This window comes from Aspergillus versicolor, assembly GCF_001890125.1.
Source record: "Aspergillus versicolor CBS 583.65 unplaced genomic scaffold ASPVEscaffold_10, whole genome shotgun sequence".
NCBI lineage: Eukaryota > Fungi > Ascomycota > Eurotiomycetes > Eurotiales > Aspergillaceae > Aspergillus > Aspergillus versicolor.
The window spans coordinates 1,132,369-1,148,554 of record NW_024467533.1 but is presented as its reverse complement, the minus strand read 5'-3'; the positions used below and the strand labels follow the sequence as shown (position 1 = coordinate 1,148,554).

Sequence of the window (16,186 nt, the reverse complement as noted above, 5' to 3'; positions counted from 1 at the left end):
GGTATATGTGGCTTTGGCGGCACCAGCCACTGTGGCTCAAAGAGAGCTCCAGCGTCAACTTAGGTGACTTACCTAACTGACGCAGACAGCCAACAGCCTGAGCTTCCATCTCTCATCATCCCCATCAGCCTACACCATCCGCTTCGAAGCTCCCTTATTCACCTTGAACAGCCCTCTCATTCTGTCTTGTCGGACCCCTGACTTCGATCTACCTCCGGCTTCTAATTTATTCCTATTTCTGCTCCGCCATGCCTGCCACCACGGCGGACACGCTCTCGCTCGTCACGCGGACCGTCACCGTTGCTCCATTGGTACTTCTCTCCGTCGCAGATCACTATGGACGTTCCGCCAAAGGTACCCGGAAGCGGGTGGTTGGTGTGCTGCTAGGAGAACACATGGGAGGGAATGTTCGGGTATCAAACAGTTTCGCTGGTACGAGCTGGCACCTGAGCCGTCCTGTCATCACAAGCTAATGCAATCCAGTCCCCTTCGAGGAAGATGAGAAAGACCCATCTGTGTGGTTCTTAGATCACAACTTTGTCGAGTCAATGCGAGACATGTTCAAGAAGATCAACGCCCGCGAGAAGCTGATCGGATGGTATCACTCTGGGCCGAAACTACGAGCTTCCGATCTCGAAATCAACGAGCTGTTCAAACGTTACACGCCAAACCCCCTGCTAGTTATTGTTGATGTGCAACCGAAGGAGGTTGGAGTTCCTACTGATGCGTATTTTGCGGTGGATGAGATCAAAGATGTAAGTTCCGCGAATCCTTCGCCAAATATCATGCTCATTCTCTGTTTGTCAGGACGGCACCACTACCTCCAGGACCTTCGTGCATACCCCATCCACAATCGAGGCGGAAGAAGCAGAGGAAATTGGCGTGGAGCACCTCCTGCGAGACATTAGAGATGTCGCTGTCGGAACGCTCTCCACCCGCATCACATCGCAGCTACAGTCCCTGCAAGGTCTGCACCTCCGCCTGCGTGATATCGGCCAATACCTCCAAAAAGTCCTCGACCACGAACTACCAGTAAACCACGCCATTCTTGGCAACCTCCAGGATGTCTTCAACCTCCTTCCCAACCTATCCACACCGGCGACGACGCCCCGCGCCGGCGGTGAGCCAGAACAACCAACAGATAACGCCGAGCTAGCCCGCGCCATGAGCATTAAGACGAACGACCAGCTGATGGCCATCTACCTGAGCAGTTTGGTGCGTGCTGTCACCGCATACCACGACTTGATCGAGAACAAGATCCAGAACCGGCAACAGCAGGAGGAAAACGAGCAGAAGAGGGAGCAAGAGGCCAATGCCGCGAAAAACGAGAAGGAGGGTGCAAAGAAGGCCAATGGCACTGCAACTGAGCAGAAAGAAGAGGAGTCCAAGGAGAAGACGAAGAAGCGATAGACAGGCACCAAGTGAATATGACATGATCTAGATGGGTGCATCGAAATGTACACTATGATTATTTCAAAGCTAAAGTCTTAATATTCACGGTTGCCAACAACGTATCTTAGCTGCATTGTTAAGGCTCGTAGGTTTAACGGATAGTCCACCAACCCCGGTAAAAAAATATCGATCTAAAACCGCAGGCCGGAGTACAATCTTTCCACAGTCTCGGAACCTGGCTCCCACCGGCCATGGTCGAAATCATGAGGCTCGTTATCTACCCCGACTCGTTCACAGAACTTCCAACATGGCTTATCCGCAGAATACTCAAGTGCTTAGTCGACCAATCCTATCATAGTGGCTGTGGGATTGCTTGTACAAGGCGGAGTTGGTTCTTATCTGGGAATACTCAACGGGCAATGTGCCCCATACTCCTGTTACCAACCCAACACGAGTCATATAAGGCGTCCAAGGTAAGGCTTTTGTCCCTGAAAATTGATAAAGATCTGATTTCTGTAGAACCAAAAGGGTATTGAAGAAGTCCCCACAGGTAGATCTTCCTTACGAGCCACCCAATCGCGTCAACAAACCGCCTTGTGGTTCCTGGCATATACAACAATGCGTATATCAATTCCAGATTCATACTCCAGGGCATGGTCTTCGCCTTCACAGCCTTGCTTCCCAAATAGGGCGGAGACGCTTACAGAGTGGTATAAAGAGAGCGATGTTGCTCTTGATATCGATCAACAGAATCAACACTCAAGTATCTTTCGCACTCCATTTTCTAGGTTGACAAGTCTTGCAAGCTTCACCATGCGCTTCACACATATTCTCGCTGCGTTCCCAGCCATTTTTTTCACTGCTGAGTCCTCTATATTTACTCTGTTCAATGGCCCTCTAATACCAGTCAGGCACTCGGGACTGCAATCCCCCAAGACTTCCCGTTGCAGGATAACAACCTCGTCAAAAGGACAGACTTCTCAGATGCAACGGTCAACTGGCACAATTACGATGGCACCAGCTCCGGTCGAGTTTACGATGGGATCCAGTATCTGCGAGGGGTACGAGGTCAGCCTGAGATGGGACCAGGCCCAGGTGCTTGTGCTCGAGTGAGCTGCGATACCGGCACCTCTATTTGGTGGTGCAACGATGTGAGTTTTATCTTGCTATCTTACCCTTCTTGTACATATGGGATGTGGAGCTGTACTAATACTCGCTGCGTATAGGACTCTCAGGATAAGACTCTGGATGGTTTTGGAAGTATTGCCGACGGTGCAGGGCAAATCCAGTGGAAGTGTTCGTGGGGCGCATTCGGCCAGTGGACTAGTGGGCAGATTTTCCACAAGACAGGCTGGAACGTTATTGTCCGTGCGGACGATTGTTAGTTTGCAGCTGGATATCAGGTGGATACTATCATTTTTTTGTCCTTCCTTCAGGCTGTCTACTGCGGTTCAGGTTAGCTCTCGTACAAACTGTTAGGTGGCTATCACTGCAATAGATGAGACATTTACACTACAAGCTCCTTCTCATCGACTATGGCCCCAAGTCATTCTACCCCAAGTAATCGCTGCTAAGCACCCCGTAGTCAACTGGTTGGCTGGCATTGACCGTTAGTCTCGCAAACACAGTCAGGTCTTCCTGGCTAATATAACCACAGTTTTATAAGTAGCTACATCTTCAGAAAACTCTTCTATTCATGATTCTCTGCACAAACAATATGGGCATTGCATCTACCGGTTTATCCAATTGGGGCAGGCGAAGTATAAGAGTATAGTCCCACTAATCCCAATCCGTAATCACCATCCCGGGCGGGCGAAACTCCGTCCCGCCTCCAGCAGCCGCAGACCCGCCAAGACCCACAACACTCCACTCATGTGACCTCGTAAACCCGCATAGGCCCCTTGTCTAACCAAGCCAGAATATCTCACCGATCTAATATCCACTAGGGTCGATAGCTCAGGGGTAGAGCAAGCGGCTGCAGTCCGCTAGGTCGCGCGTTCAATTCGCGCTCGGCCCTTTCATTCTTTTTTGCGATTTTTGGCGGTTTTTTGAGCCTTCCTTTCAGTAAGATGGCTGCATTCAGGGCTCTGCCTGCTCGGAGGTCAACTGGCCCGTGACCAGCCACTCGTGGAGTACCACCAGCGTACAACAGGAGGAACACAAACAAATAAGAGTGTGCTCCGTATTCTACTCGTCTTTTTATTCATTTCATTGTGTTTTGAGCCATGACCGAGCGCGAATTGAACGCGCGACCTAGTGGACTGCTTGTTGCCTGGTCATGCCAGGCGATGTTGTAACTATATATTTCCTATACCCCTGATGATGCAAGTCGCCAATCAATTACAATAACGGTAGAACACCACCACCACACATATCCAACACCTGCCTGCTCCCTCTGTTGTGCATCAAAAGCACTTATAACCGGAACCATGAATAGCGTTGATAGATTTAAAAATATGATGTTGATTGTAACACCCCGCGGTCTCTTAGAGAATGATAAGGATACATGCGTAACTGGTTTAATGACCTATTTAAGCCCTGTCTATCCAGCCCAGCCGACGCTCCTCGCCAGCCAACTGACTGCCCAATCCGCATCCCCAGGATTTATATGTCGACATATGGGTCAAACTAAAATACAGAATGAAGAAAAGATAGTGTGGGTATTGAAAGAAGACACGCACACCACCAAAATAGGCAACGAGCGCGCCAACAAGATCAAAAAGAGAAGATAGAATGAGATATCGAAGAGCAATCAGATGCACGCTCAATAACCACAACACAAATGCCAACAGAAGCTTCTTTGCAGTGCCACTCAGAAATAAAAAAAAAAAGAAATGGCGGATTTTCTCTGCAAAGTCTTGTTGTATCGTTTTGAAAATTCATTGCTTTCGTGAACCATAACACCACCGTTACCCCGTAAATGAGATTATTAGAGAGGAATAAAACTGGACAATCTGTAGAGCCGAAGGGAAGGGTCGTAAGGCAGGATAGACGGGGCGCTGGCTATAGATAAATAGAGAAGTCGCTTGGCAGATACCTCCCCTAACAAAATAGCCGATATAGGCATTGTCACCAGTGGTCAGCTACTGGGATGCAGGAGTGGCAGCGGGAGCACCGTTTGGTCCTCCGCGGCCTCGACCACCACGGCCCCCCCGACCACGGCCGCGAAAGTCACCACGACCACGGCCACGTCCGCGACCACGTCCGCGGAAGCTAGGCTGCCTCTGGTGGTGATTGCCGGCCGAGTCGAGGCCATTGTCACCAGGCTTGGTGGGTACAGAGGTTTCTTCGGGTGCAACGTCGGCGTTAATATTGGCAGGTGTTGCCTGGAGACCGGTGTCTGTTTCGGCCGGATTACGAGGAATCTCGACAAAGCCATCCGTGTTCGTGGAGGAGGCAAGGGGATCATTGTGCGGCTCCCAGGCCGCTTCGGCGACCGCATTCGCACCGTCCGAAACGAGCGTCTGCGGGGGTGGAGCAACGTTTTCAGTTTCAGCCGCAGAACCTGTAGGTTGGTTTGAAGCAGCTTCGGTAGTATAGGTAGAATCTTGGAGCTCGGTGGATGCTGCGTTAGCTGCGGTAGGGTCAGATGTAGGCGCAGCCTCCGGATCCTTTGTCTCTTCGGAAATCTGGATGACCTGGGAGTCTGAGAATTGAGAAATTAGCTTTGATCCTCATATAATACATCAGCAGAACACTCACAGGTGATGTCTAGTATGTTACCCTCAACACTGCTAACTTTCTCATCAGTGCCATCGATGAGCTTCTGCATTGAAACAACTGCATTAAGATCACCGCTATAGACTTGCGCCAGCACACCTTCAAAGGCGAGTGTGTCAACCTCAGAGCCGAGACCACGGTGCCTCCTGACCGCAGCAGCACAGAGGAACTTGGCCACACGGAGCAACTGCTGGCTGAAATCCTCCTTCTTCACTTCAGGAGCTGCCTGAGCGGCTGGTGCATTGGCGACTTCCTCTCGGAGAGCCTCCAGTTCCTTGTGTGCCTTCTCGAGCTCCGCCTTCTGACTAGCCAAGCGCTGTTCGTAGAACGTCGCGAACTCCTTGTAATGACCGATCTGCTCCTCTAGCTGCGAAACGGCGGCCTGAAGAGCAGGTTTCTTCAGGGCTTGCGCCTTTTGGTCATTGTTGATCTTCTTCTCCGCAACCAGGTCATCCAGCGTCTTTTTCGGGTTTTCGGCGATGATAGCGTCAACTTTAGCGGTCGCATTCTAAATGGAGTTAATACAAGGAAATACATCGTGACTCAAGCTACTGACCAGCTTCTTCACATTGTTGCGCAGGTTCCTAAGTATCGGTCAGCACCCCCAAACAAGCAGCCAGTGAGAGATGTGAGAGCTCCGAAGCGATCATACTTATGAAGTTCTTTGTAGTGTGGAAATCCAGAAAGCTCTGAAGCAGTGCCGGCAACAGAATTGCTAACACTGGTTGGCTTTGCTTCTGAGAGAGCGGGAGATTGCGCTGCAGCCATGATGGAGGTAGAAGATAGTGAAACCCGAATTTCGGTTCAGAGGTGATAAGGTGATGATGAGGGTTGGGTGGAAAAGATAAAAAACGAAAGGGAATAGAGATTCTGAGCTCAGACAGCAGCCTGAAGGAATACACGAAAGTAGGTAACAGACAGAGGAGAGAATGAGAGGAGGAACTGACGTGTAGAATCGAGTGGAGGGCCGAAGAAAGAAAGGTGAAAGGCGGGCCCGTCACCGATCATCAGCGCCGCCTTGGTTTGTCGCGTGCTGCAGGGGTCAGCCCAACAGTGACACAAGCACTGCCTGAGAAGAATATATAGATAATGACACTATTTACTTGTGTGCGGAATGATTATTCTATTTGGGAACGATCGTGGCTTTCTAAGGCTGTCCATTGAGTACAAGGACCATCTTCGCACCGATGAGGCTCTTGCGGAGCTCCAAGTCGTTGACTACACTGTATAGTTAACGGCCACGCATAAGTACACCATGCATACATCAAATTGGGTATCGTAACAGTTAAATAACGCCATAAACTCCGTCCATACCTCGAAAGGTGACAATATTTCCGATAGAAATCAAGAAGCCGCGCGCCCAGCCTTATGCCGGCTATCCTGAACTATATCACCCATCATACCCCATGCCGCGCAAATCTCGAAACCATCGTAAAGCTCAGAGTAAGAAAAAGGATTCACTCGGCTCAGCCTTTGAATTTCCGCAACGTTTTCTGCGATACCAAAACCCCATGAATCAGCATTATCCCAAAGAAACCGCCGTCGTCCGACCAAACATACTTCAGTCACCTTGCGAACAGAATTTGGGCTGATATGCTTTTCACCCGCCTTGCGCGATCGAATCGAAGCTTCACGCATCAATCTGTTATCGTCAGAGCGGTTCAAGTCGCGGTGCTATACGCGCCATCTCGGGGTTGGAATCGCAGGCTTTGGGGGGCCGCGCGGAGTCAATAGGCGAGTGGGGTAGCATTGACTTACTCTTGCATGAAGAGCATGTAATCGAGAAATATCTGGCAACAAAACCATAGGCGTTAGTAATTATTTATCAAACAGTCCCTTGGGTGATGCTTTGTTTACCAAGATATCGGCGTTTTTGTTCAAGCTGCGGTTGGCTTGAGCTTTGACTATCCGCTTCACTGTCGCTCGGGGATAAAGTTTCTGAGTAGCGGCCATTGTAGCAATGGGAGACAGGCGCCCGCTTGAGAGTAGTTTGCTTCGAATTGATAACGTTAATGGTGATGTTGATTAAGGCTGTCCAGCCTCTGGTGGATACGTGCTTTACATAATCTTTTTATCGGAAACTGACCGAGACGGGAGTTTTTCGGTATTTCCATTACCGTACGCTGTTATGACGCAATGGACTTTTGGAACAAATGGAGTAACTTGAAGTGGAGATGGATAGTTCTCGACTCTAAAAGCATAGATTGGGTATTTATTTAACAAGAAGGCAGATAGCCCCATCCAATTAGACTGTTTATATAGTGAGTTTTCGGCGGAGATATCTCCAGACGCATAACGCCGCCACAGACCCCATAGTCACTCGCCAGGCAACAAAGATATAGAGAGCGACTCGGACCTTTTCATAGTAACCCTTGAGCATGATGCCGACTGCATAGGCACTTTCATCGGGGCTCTTATCAGATGATCCATAATATCTTCCAACCCCAAGCCCTCCGATGCCGACTTGGTTACGGTCGTCGCCCTCACGATCCTCAACAACCACCGGCAGCGCTGCCGTTTCGCCATCAATAGCTGTATTGCTCGGCCGACGCCGCGCCCCGAACTTGACCTGGTGCACATTGCGTTTCCGCAATTGGTAGGTAAGGATGTTTATGAGGAGGCGCAAGTCAGGGGACGTGAAATTGGGGTAGTTCCACAGCTGGACGGCTGTGTGGGGAGGCAGCATGTCCAAAAAGTCTGCTAGTATGCCGAGTGTTAGACCCCAGAGAAGGAGCGGTGGTTTTTGGTCCGACCTGGCTTGAGATTTGTAGAGCATTGATTTGCATGTTTGCAGCAAGGTGGGGGGTTGAGCAGCCTCGAGATTGCGTTTGAGATTCGTACTGCATTGCAAGGTCTCAGTAGGATTCAAGCTAATGGCCGAGAATTGCATATAGCCCATCATAGCCCGGCTTGCTAGACGAGCCATTAGACCCCCTGTATTTGCAAGCCGCTGTGTCATGTCGACGTTCTCTACAGTTCGTGACGCAGGTGAGAGGAGGACGTTTAAGGACACCCAGTGAGTCGATGCCACTTCGTCAGGTTGTAGTTCGAGAACGGGGGAGTCGCATCCCGTTAGGAGGAAGACATACGGACAGAGGACCATTAATCTGCCCCAATTAGTACAGTGAAGTCATAAGAAGGCCAGGGAACTTACGGAACGCTGCCCCAGCTGGATGTTACCACCCGCTCAGGTAGATTTCCCACGTATATGCAATCGTCTGTTGTTAAGTCGAGGCCGACCTCTTCCGAGGCCTCTCGAATTGCAGCCGCTCGATCATCAGCATCCTCTGGATCTCGTTTCCCTCCAGGAAGCGCCACATGGCCAGTCCAACGGTCCCCAATGCGCGAAGCTCTTTTAATGAATAGGACCTCGGGATCTCCGTTCTGCACCCATGGCTGGGAGAAAAAGGTGCGTAGCTGATCTGTCACGGGCGCGTTGGCATCATTTTGGAGAAGTGAGGATCGGTCCGGTCGGTGATTATACGTAGACCGCACCCGAAGGACTAGGGCAACGGAGGCGCGTTTCTTGCATTGCGGAGGGTTAGGGACATGCGGATAGGAATTCTGGTAGAGCTCTAGCAAGACATTGTGGAGGGACGAGGGCAATGAAGTCGCCTGTTGCGACGCTGAACTAGCGTCATGCATGAGGCTCAAAGTGTCTAAAATGAGTGCAGTAAGAAACTAAACAAGGCGCATAGATATATACAAGGCGGCGATGTATACACCAAATCTAGTAGACGAATCGCGCGGAGTAGAAAGGAGAAGATGCGGAGAGTGGGAAGAACTCCGAGGGTAACGGTGCAAAAAATTACTAAGAGCGCAAGTAATTAATTTATGAAAGATTAATACAATACCGGGAACGTACCGGACCCACTTTAGCGGTATCGCCATCGGCTCCCCGATTGGCGAGAACTGGGAGCTTTTCGGCCGCACGTGCTCCAATGTAGCGATAGCTATCGTCCAGTGCCTCAAGAGAGCCCGCCTGCCAGACGACGCTATAACTGCTGGGTTTCCCTCCACTCGGAACAAATTCTGATTTTGGTTTGAGCTGAGGGAGTCGGTGACTTATATTGAAGATATTTCGCAGCCGGGCACATCGTCTATTTTATTTTCGCCTTGCTGGTACTTCATTCCCCAAGCTCCTTCATACAGAGTACGATCTCTCCACCCCCCACCTCAGAACGGCCCGCTCTGGAGAAATTGTGCTACCATGCGTTTCGGAAAGACTCTGCGAAACTCGGTGTATCCGCCATGGAGCAAGAACTATATCGACTACAACAGGCTGAAAGGCTTACTCAGGGAGCATGATGTTGCTGGCGATGATAGCGATACAGACAGCTCATGGACGGAACAGGACGAGGAAGCCTTTGTCCAGGAATTGCTCAATGTCCAGCTAGACAAGGTCAATGCTTTCCAGGTACAGACCTCGCAGCAATTGAAAGACCGGACCACCGCATGTGAGAATAAGCTGCGGCCTTTGGCTCAGGTTGGCGAAGAGGGTGCAGAAGAGGATAAAATTAGAGTTGCCTCCGAGGCTTTGACGGAGCTTGATGACATTACCAAAGAGGTTAGCGAGCTGGAAAAATATAGCCGTATTAACTTCACCGGCTTTCTCAAGGCTGCAAAGAAGCATGACCGGAAACGAGGTGCTCGATACCGCGTGAAGCCTTTACTCCAGGTTCGCTTGTCACAATTGCCATTCAACTCAGAGGATTATTCGCCGCTAGTTCGCCAACTGTCCGTGATGTACTCCTTCGTGCGGGAGATCTTGAGCACTAGCACCGTTGAGCCAGAACATGGATTCGGCAAAGACCATTATTCTTCGTTCAAGTTCTGGATTCATGCCGATAATATGTTGGAGGTTAAGACGTTGATCCTACGCAAGTTGCCGGTTCTCATCTATAACCCCAAATCTTCGAAGGAACTCGAGAGCCACACGAACGACCCTACCATTACCTCACTATATTTTGATAATCCCCAATTCGATCTCTACACCCAAAAGGTCGCTCGCAGCCCCGAGGCTGGCTCGCTACGGTTACGCTGGACCGGAAACCTGAATGAAAAGCCCCCGATATACCTGGAAAAGAAGATTGTGACAAGCGACAATGTCAGCAAGGAAGTCAAGGTTCAATTGAAGCAAAAGCACGTGAAGGAGTTTCTTGATGGGGAGTATCGCCTAGAGAAGCAGGTCCATCGGATGGAGGATATGGGTAATAATGAGGTGGAGCACGCAGGGTCTCTTAAGCGGGACGTGGAAGAGCTACAATCCTTTATCAAGGAGCAAAATCTGCAGCCTATGCTCCGGGCCAATTACACCCGCACAGCCTTCCAAATCCCCGGCGACGACCGGATTCGTATCTCTCTTGATACAAACTTGGCACTCATTAGGGAAGACTCTCTGGACAACGAGCGTCCTTGCCGTGATGAGAAGGAGTGGCATCGTACCGACATTGATGATGCCGGGATGGAGTACCCCTTTCCCGCCATCAGGACCGGCGAGATAGTCCGTTTTCCTCACGGCCTGCTAGAGATCAAACTGCGCGGGAGTGCAGCCCATAACTCAGAGTGGGTCAAGGACCTGATGGTTTCTCACCTTGTCAAAGAAGCTCCACGGTTTTCGAAGTTCGCCCACGGTATTGCACAACTTTTTGAAGACCACGTCAATAGCTTCCCATTCTGGCTCTCCGAGCTTGACAAGGATATCAGACGTGACCCTGAAACAGCATTCCATGAAGAGCAAAAACGTCTGGCCAAGAACGCTGAGGAAGACATGGCTGTTGGAAGCTTCCTTGGGACAAGATCGAGTCCATCTGCGAGGCCTCTTGTGGGTTCACCAATAACGAGGTTCACAGATCTTGAACCGACACGGGCGCGGCAGTCGTCGCATTTCTCGGCTCCACAACCCCGACCCTCTGTACCGTCTTTGGCACAGGCTCGCGAGCGCGATGCCGAAAGAGAACAACAGGAAGAGCCAACACTTCTCGCCCGACAAGAAGAACCCGTAACACAATCTCGCTTGGCCGCTTTATTCCCCTCGTTCATTGGATACAACCGCAACAAAAGACCATCCGTTGTTTTGCCTCCGGGAGTACAGGAGCCAGGAGTATGGATCAAGGATGCAGGCCCAGTCCGTGTTGAGACCAAGGTTTGGCTTGCAAACCAGCGAACCTTTATTAAATGGCTGCACGTCAGTATTTTGCTTTCATCTCTTTCCCTTGGCCTGTACAATGCGGCTGGTAAACACAATGACATAGCTCGTGCATTGTCTATTGTATACACCTGCTTCGCTATATTTGCAGCTGCATGGGGATGGTACATGCACGAGATGCGCGCAAGACTTATCCGTCAACGGAGCGGACGTGATCTCGACAACACGTTTGGTCCAATCGTGGTGTGTATCGGATTGGCCGTTGCACTTGTCCTGAACTTTGCTTTCAAGGTATCTATCTCCTCTTCAATAGTTATGCCCAGAATCTAACCACATCTATAGTATTCTTCTACACTCGAAAAACTCCGCGGCGGAGACCAGCCCGTCGATACGCCTGCCCTGGACGCTGCCTTTTCAATGGCGCAAAAGCCGGAGATTTGGAAAGTTGCTAACCAGCAACCTCTTAACTAAGCCACATGCATACACAGTATAACCGCCTCATTCATGGAAAGTGTGCTATATTAGTTCATTGCGCCGTTGATGTATCATTCAGTCCGACCAGTCTAGCCATCCGGGTCGACATGTTTCAACTATTATTAGTTTGATGTTTTCATGACACAGGAGTAGGATAGTGTTTTGTTTTACTAGAACCATCAATATAACACAACAAAATCACGGATATGCGTTCTACACTTCCAGTATGGTACTCAGTAACTAAGCCGAAGTGTGCTCCAGCAAGCCCACCGGCAATTCCTAATGCTGACAAATCCATACAATGAAGCATTCCAGAATCCAACTATATGAATCCCCGCCTCCAACTCCTCATCACTATCATATCATTTTTCCTTACATACCTCACATATCTTGTTACGTTAAAACCGAAGCCCCGGAATAATGACGAATTTCAAAATTCAAATCACGTCCGATAGTGTCTGCCCGGTACATCCATCCACCCATCCATCTCCCTTCCATACCACCAAAGGACCTTGCTAACAAAAACCAGTGGTGCTACGTCGGCTACAGGCGCCTATCACGCGCAATAGCAACACACAAAGCCACGAACCCCCTGGACACATTCACTATAACCTGGTCACCTTTTTACCTGAATGCAGGCGCGCCAGCGTATCCAGGCGTCGACAAGCAGGAGTTTTATGCGTCCAAGTTTGGGGCGCGGGCGCCAGCTATGTTTTCGCGGCTGAGCGCTATTGGTGAGGCCGAGGGCATCGCTTTTAAGTTTGGGGGGAGGCTTGGGAGGACGAGAGATTCGCACCGACTTGCTTGGTTTGCGGGGGCAAAGGAGAAGGAAGGCCAGGGGAGTGGGAATGGGGGTGGGGTGATTGGGGGCTTGCAGACGAGGGTGGTGGAGAAGTTGTTCCGGGCCTACTTTGAGGAGGAGAAGAATATTACGGAGAGGGGGGTGTTGGTTGATGCTGGGATTGCGGCTGGGCTGGAGAAGGGCGAGGTGGAGGGACTGTTGGATTCAGATGCTGGAGGGAAGGAAGTTGATCAGGAAGCTGAGGCGGCGAGGAGGCAGTTTGTGACTGGCGTGCCCTATTTTATGGTGCAGAGCCAGTATGCCGTTGAAGGGGCCGAAGAGCCAGACACGTTTTTAGACATTTTTCAGCGTATAAAGGGCGCGGAAGCTTCGTGAAGAAATCTCTACGGTTCAATGGGCACCAGGGCAAAATGATAAGCTGATTGCATTTGTTTGACAAACATGATCGAATTAGAAGCAGTGGTAAGACTAATACACAACATGAAAACCCGACACCGTAGAAAAACCCACGCAGAAGCCAATCCAAGATGAGAAGCGTTGCTGCAAACGCCGGTGGCATGCGAACATCTAGAAATACACAGTGGAAGAAATAAGAGGGCAACGAGGAACCGCTGATGAGAATGAGATTCGAACATGCCATCCAGCGCCAAACAGAAATAAAACGCAAGAAGAAAGCAAAGGTGAGAATGTGAGCAATTTCACCCCCATGAGTCATAACTGTGTCATAAAAGGATAGAGACGTAGTAGAGATAGATGCAAAAGAGAAGCTGACTCTATATCTAACGCCCCCCTATCGATAGCCTTAAAGCTGTGTAGCTTGCTGGAGTTGGAAATCCGGAATGTACTCGAACCCGTCGGATTTCGGGTTGTAACGATATGCTTTGAACTCCACGCCATAAGGCTTAGGCTCTAACATGTACAACATTCCTAACGGCACATCTAGATCAGCAACCTCGTCACGCTTGAGACCGCGGAAGTAAGCTAGTAGAACGCGTGCCACTGAGCGATGAGTGACTAGAAGCACATGGTCGGTCATTCGCTCCATCTCGATGATGACTGTTCGAAGTCTGTTGATAATGTCTAGGTATCCCTCGCCACCAGGGCCGGGATAACGGTAGTACAGCTTGTTCTTTTTGCGGGTTGCGTACTCGTCGGGGAACTTGTCGCGGATCTCTTCGTAAGTCATTCCTTCCATTTTGCCCGCATAGAGCTCATCGAGCATCTTCATTTGCTTGACATCATAGTCATCTTCGTTGAAATGCTCAACTGATTGTACGCTACGCTGCATCATTGAGCTCCAGACACAGAAATTGCGTGGCCGGTCTCGGGGAATGTATGAAGGGTTTGGTGGAGTGCTATCCCCAGCGCGTGGTGGCATTTGCGACATCATATACTTCTGCCTCTGATTCAATTCCCAAAGTGCTCTCTGTTCATTCATGAACCGAGTTAAGGCCTCTGCATACCGATGGCCATTCTCGCTCAGTTCAGAATCACCACCAATACGACCGGCCTGGTTGTCTTTACTCTCACCGTGCCTGGTGATCCAAATCTGACGTGGTGAGAGGTTGAAGTTCAGTAGATAGTACACAACCTGGGAAGAGAGGAAGCCGTGAGTTTGATGCGAGACGACCTTGCGCCCCACGTCAATCATGCGGATATACGGCATATTCAACGACTCTTCGTATTCGCCGAGCGGGAAGTACGACTTTTCATACAGCGCAACACGTTTCTTGAAGTCCTCAAGGGCTTTGACAGGATCCTGATCTCTGTAATCCGGACCGGACAGCTTCAGGCGCATATTCGCTTCTAGAAGAGCGGGATCCTCGCAGCTGCTTTCAAGGAACAGAACACCGAGTTCCGGACCAGCACGCTTTTGAATATGATCGACAATAGCTTTACGGCGCTCGAGCGTGCTGTTGGTTGCGTCCAAGATGCCAACGCTGCCACCGCGCTCAAGAACGTAATCCAGAAGTTCATCCAAAGTTTCAAGGGCCACCTGCTCTCTCAGTTTCAAAGCCTTTTGGTTCTGAGGATCGAAAAAATTGGCTGACTGATCCATTGGCTCGGGAGACGCTTCGACTATTCTTTCCTGATCTTGAGCTTCAGCTTCACTGGCGGGAACAACGGCGGGTTCGTCCGGCAGCACAGCCGATTCATCCTCTCGTCCATTAACGAGGATCTTGGTCGGCATAACAGGAGGCGGCAGAGCGTTATCAAGCTCGGGGGGCGATTCATCCTGGGGTGCAGGCACCGACTCATTCTTCGCAGATGTCATCCCACCGACACTAACGCTGAGACGACGTACGGAGTCAACGAGTTCTTGCTGCACAGAACTATTTCTGTGACGCCCCGGTGCAGCTGGAGACTTTCCCGCTGCAACGCGACGACGCTCCCCGACATTGAATATTTCGGTATCATGCTGCAGCCAGTTCAAGTAACGGGCAAGTTTCTTTGTGACATAGCTCTTACCCCGTGCAGGTAAGCCGACCATGATGATGACCAGCTTGGAGCCGAGGTCACGCTGAGCGATACGTCCATCGGGAGAAACCTTGGATTTGGTAAGGCCGGGGATGTCAAGGGTAGTGGCACGAACGCGGCCGGGTGTAGACGCCTGGCTTGTAGCGACACTATACAGCGATTATTAGATTCACATCATATTCAAGAGATAAGAAAAGCAATGCCCGAAAGATTATTGATAAGCATTGATGCAAGGAGACAACGATAAGGTATACACTAGTGGTCCACGAAGATTGGGAATATCCCGACAGTGCAGAACGCATCTAGACCACCAACAAGCTCTCTGACAGGCAGACCAAAGCTGCATCGAGAGAAGAAACGAACCAACGGGAGGTCAGAACGAGAAGCAGCACTTACAACTGTGGGGACGAAGGTGCGGTAGAAATCGGAGTGTCTGTTAGGGCGAACCCGACACCATCCCTGGATGCCTGTGATTTCTTGTGGGAATCGGAATGTAAGTCATTCCCGAGTGCTCTTCCGGCAACAGTTTTTGGAGGGGGCATCAACGTTGCATCCTTTTCAGATCTCGGCTTGCCGTTAGATGCTGTACCGTTCATTGTGGCCGAGGTTCGATTGCGGAAATGGTCGGGGGAAGAGGCGCATGAGATGATCGCTGAGCGTGCAATGTCAGTGTGTTGGGCCATCCCCCGCGAGTGGCGCAGGGAATTTGCGACCAGTATGGACTATGAGCTTGGATGGTGGTTAAAAAAAAAACAAAAAAAAAAAGTATAAACCCCCAGCAGCGGGCGATCCAAATGATTTATCAACAGTGCAGTGTCTCAGGTCTTGCACACACCAAGCTGAATGAATGAAGGGAGGCAAGACTGGAGTGTGCAAAAGAGGAGGGGAGCCGGTGGTGGTGGGCGGATGAGTCAACCCACTCGCGAACTGGAACAGAAAGTGATTTTATTCCCAGCAACTCGAACACCTGCCAGCGGGTAACGACGCGATAGGTCCGGGTTGGAAAACGTGAGATTGCAGGGTACCAGTTGGTGTCTATAAAGTTCTGAAGGTGTGCCCTGCGTCATTGAAGGCTTCTTGTAATGCCAGTAAACCACGGAAGACCCGGAATAATTGGACCGGCACCTATGATGTCAAGTCTCAGAAATCATGATGCCCGGGAAGAGCGAACT

At 50.4% G+C, this 16,186-nt stretch overlaps 8 protein-coding genes and 1 non-coding gene across 9 annotated transcripts; 5 read left to right on the top strand and 4 right to left on the bottom strand.

The window, feature by feature from the left end:
• The first annotated feature begins 80 nt into the window (after positions 1-80).
• On the top strand, positions 81-1,585 carry rpn8 (proteasome regulatory particle lid subunit RPN8). Its single transcript, XM_040809308.1, has 3 exons — positions 81-432; positions 484-755; positions 808-1,585. Exons 1-3 carry the CDS (start codon positions 249-251, stop codon positions 1,408-1,410), a joined length of 1,059 nt encoding a protein of 352 aa, XP_040672141.1. The 5' UTR covers positions 81-248; the 3' UTR covers positions 1,411-1,585.
• Positions 1,586-2,423: 838 nt separating this feature from the next.
• On the top strand, positions 2,424-2,777 carry ASPVEDRAFT_139091 (uncharacterized protein; the record flags this gene model as incomplete). The annotated part of the gene is made up of 2 exons (XM_040807548.1): positions 2,424-2,543; positions 2,619-2,777. Coding segments are annotated over 2 exons (279 nt in total), but the record flags the coding sequence as incomplete, so codon positions are not given.
• A 560-nt stretch (positions 2,778-3,337) lies between these two features.
• ASPVEDRAFT_t123 lies at positions 3,338-3,409 on the top strand. Its single transcript has one exon. It is a non-coding gene; the product is annotated as a tRNA-Cys (tRNA).
• Positions 3,410-4,213: 804 nt separating this feature from the next.
• On the bottom strand, positions 4,214-6,151 carry ASPVEDRAFT_45774 (uncharacterized protein). The gene is made up of 4 exons (XM_040813389.1): positions 5,765-6,151; positions 5,669-5,696; positions 5,095-5,620; positions 4,214-5,038 (listed from the first exon to the last, which is right to left on the bottom strand). The coding sequence occupies exons 1-4, from the start codon at positions 5,878-5,880 to the stop codon at positions 4,476-4,478; spliced, it is 1,233 nt and encodes a 410-aa protein (XP_040672139.1). The 5' UTR covers positions 5,881-6,151; the 3' UTR covers positions 4,214-4,475.
• Positions 6,152-6,216: 65 nt separating this feature from the next.
• On the bottom strand, positions 6,217-7,117 carry ASPVEDRAFT_45771 (uncharacterized protein). Its single transcript, XM_040813387.1, has 4 exons — positions 6,970-7,117; positions 6,871-6,902; positions 6,673-6,754; positions 6,217-6,605 (listed from the first exon to the last, which is right to left on the bottom strand). The coding sequence occupies exons 1-4, from the start codon at positions 7,063-7,065 to the stop codon at positions 6,579-6,581; spliced, it is 237 nt and encodes a 78-aa protein (XP_040672138.1). The 5' UTR covers positions 7,066-7,117; the 3' UTR covers positions 6,217-6,578.
• A 163-nt stretch (positions 7,118-7,280) lies between these two features.
• ASPVEDRAFT_45769 (NUDIX hydrolase) lies at positions 7,281-8,901 on the bottom strand. The gene is made up of 2 exons (XM_040813386.1): positions 8,267-8,901; positions 7,281-8,219 (listed from the first exon to the last, which is right to left on the bottom strand). The coding sequence occupies exons 1-2, from the start codon at positions 8,755-8,757 to the stop codon at positions 7,367-7,369; spliced, it is 1,344 nt and encodes a 447-aa protein (XP_040672137.1). The 5' UTR covers positions 8,758-8,901; the 3' UTR covers positions 7,281-7,366.
• A 187-nt stretch (positions 8,902-9,088) lies between these two features.
• On the top strand, positions 9,089-11,938 carry ASPVEDRAFT_200284 (SPX domain protein). The gene is made up of 2 exons (XM_040809307.1): positions 9,089-11,551; positions 11,603-11,938. Exons 1-2 carry the CDS (start codon positions 9,323-9,325, stop codon positions 11,729-11,731), a joined length of 2,358 nt encoding a protein of 785 aa, XP_040672136.1. The 5' UTR covers positions 9,089-9,322; the 3' UTR covers positions 11,732-11,938.
• ASPVEDRAFT_321489 (DsbA family oxidoreductase) lies at positions 11,902-13,125 on the top strand. Its single transcript, XM_040810571.1, has 3 exons — positions 11,902-11,958; positions 12,042-12,199; positions 12,264-13,125. The coding sequence occupies exons 2-3, from the start codon at positions 12,155-12,157 to the stop codon at positions 12,909-12,911; spliced, it is 693 nt and encodes a 230-aa protein (XP_040672135.1). The 5' UTR covers positions 11,902-11,958; positions 12,042-12,154; the 3' UTR covers positions 12,912-13,125.
• A 129-nt stretch (positions 13,126-13,254) lies between these two features.
• Positions 13,255-15,811, bottom strand: ASPVEDRAFT_321434 (6-phosphofructo-2-kinase PFK26). Its single transcript, XM_040810568.1, has 2 exons — positions 15,414-15,811; positions 13,255-15,163 (listed from the first exon to the last, which is right to left on the bottom strand). The coding sequence occupies exons 1-2, from the start codon at positions 15,695-15,697 to the stop codon at positions 13,339-13,341; spliced, it is 2,109 nt and encodes a 702-aa protein (XP_040672134.1). The 5' UTR covers positions 15,698-15,811; the 3' UTR covers positions 13,255-13,338.
• Between the last annotated feature and the right edge of the window lie 375 nt (positions 15,812-16,186).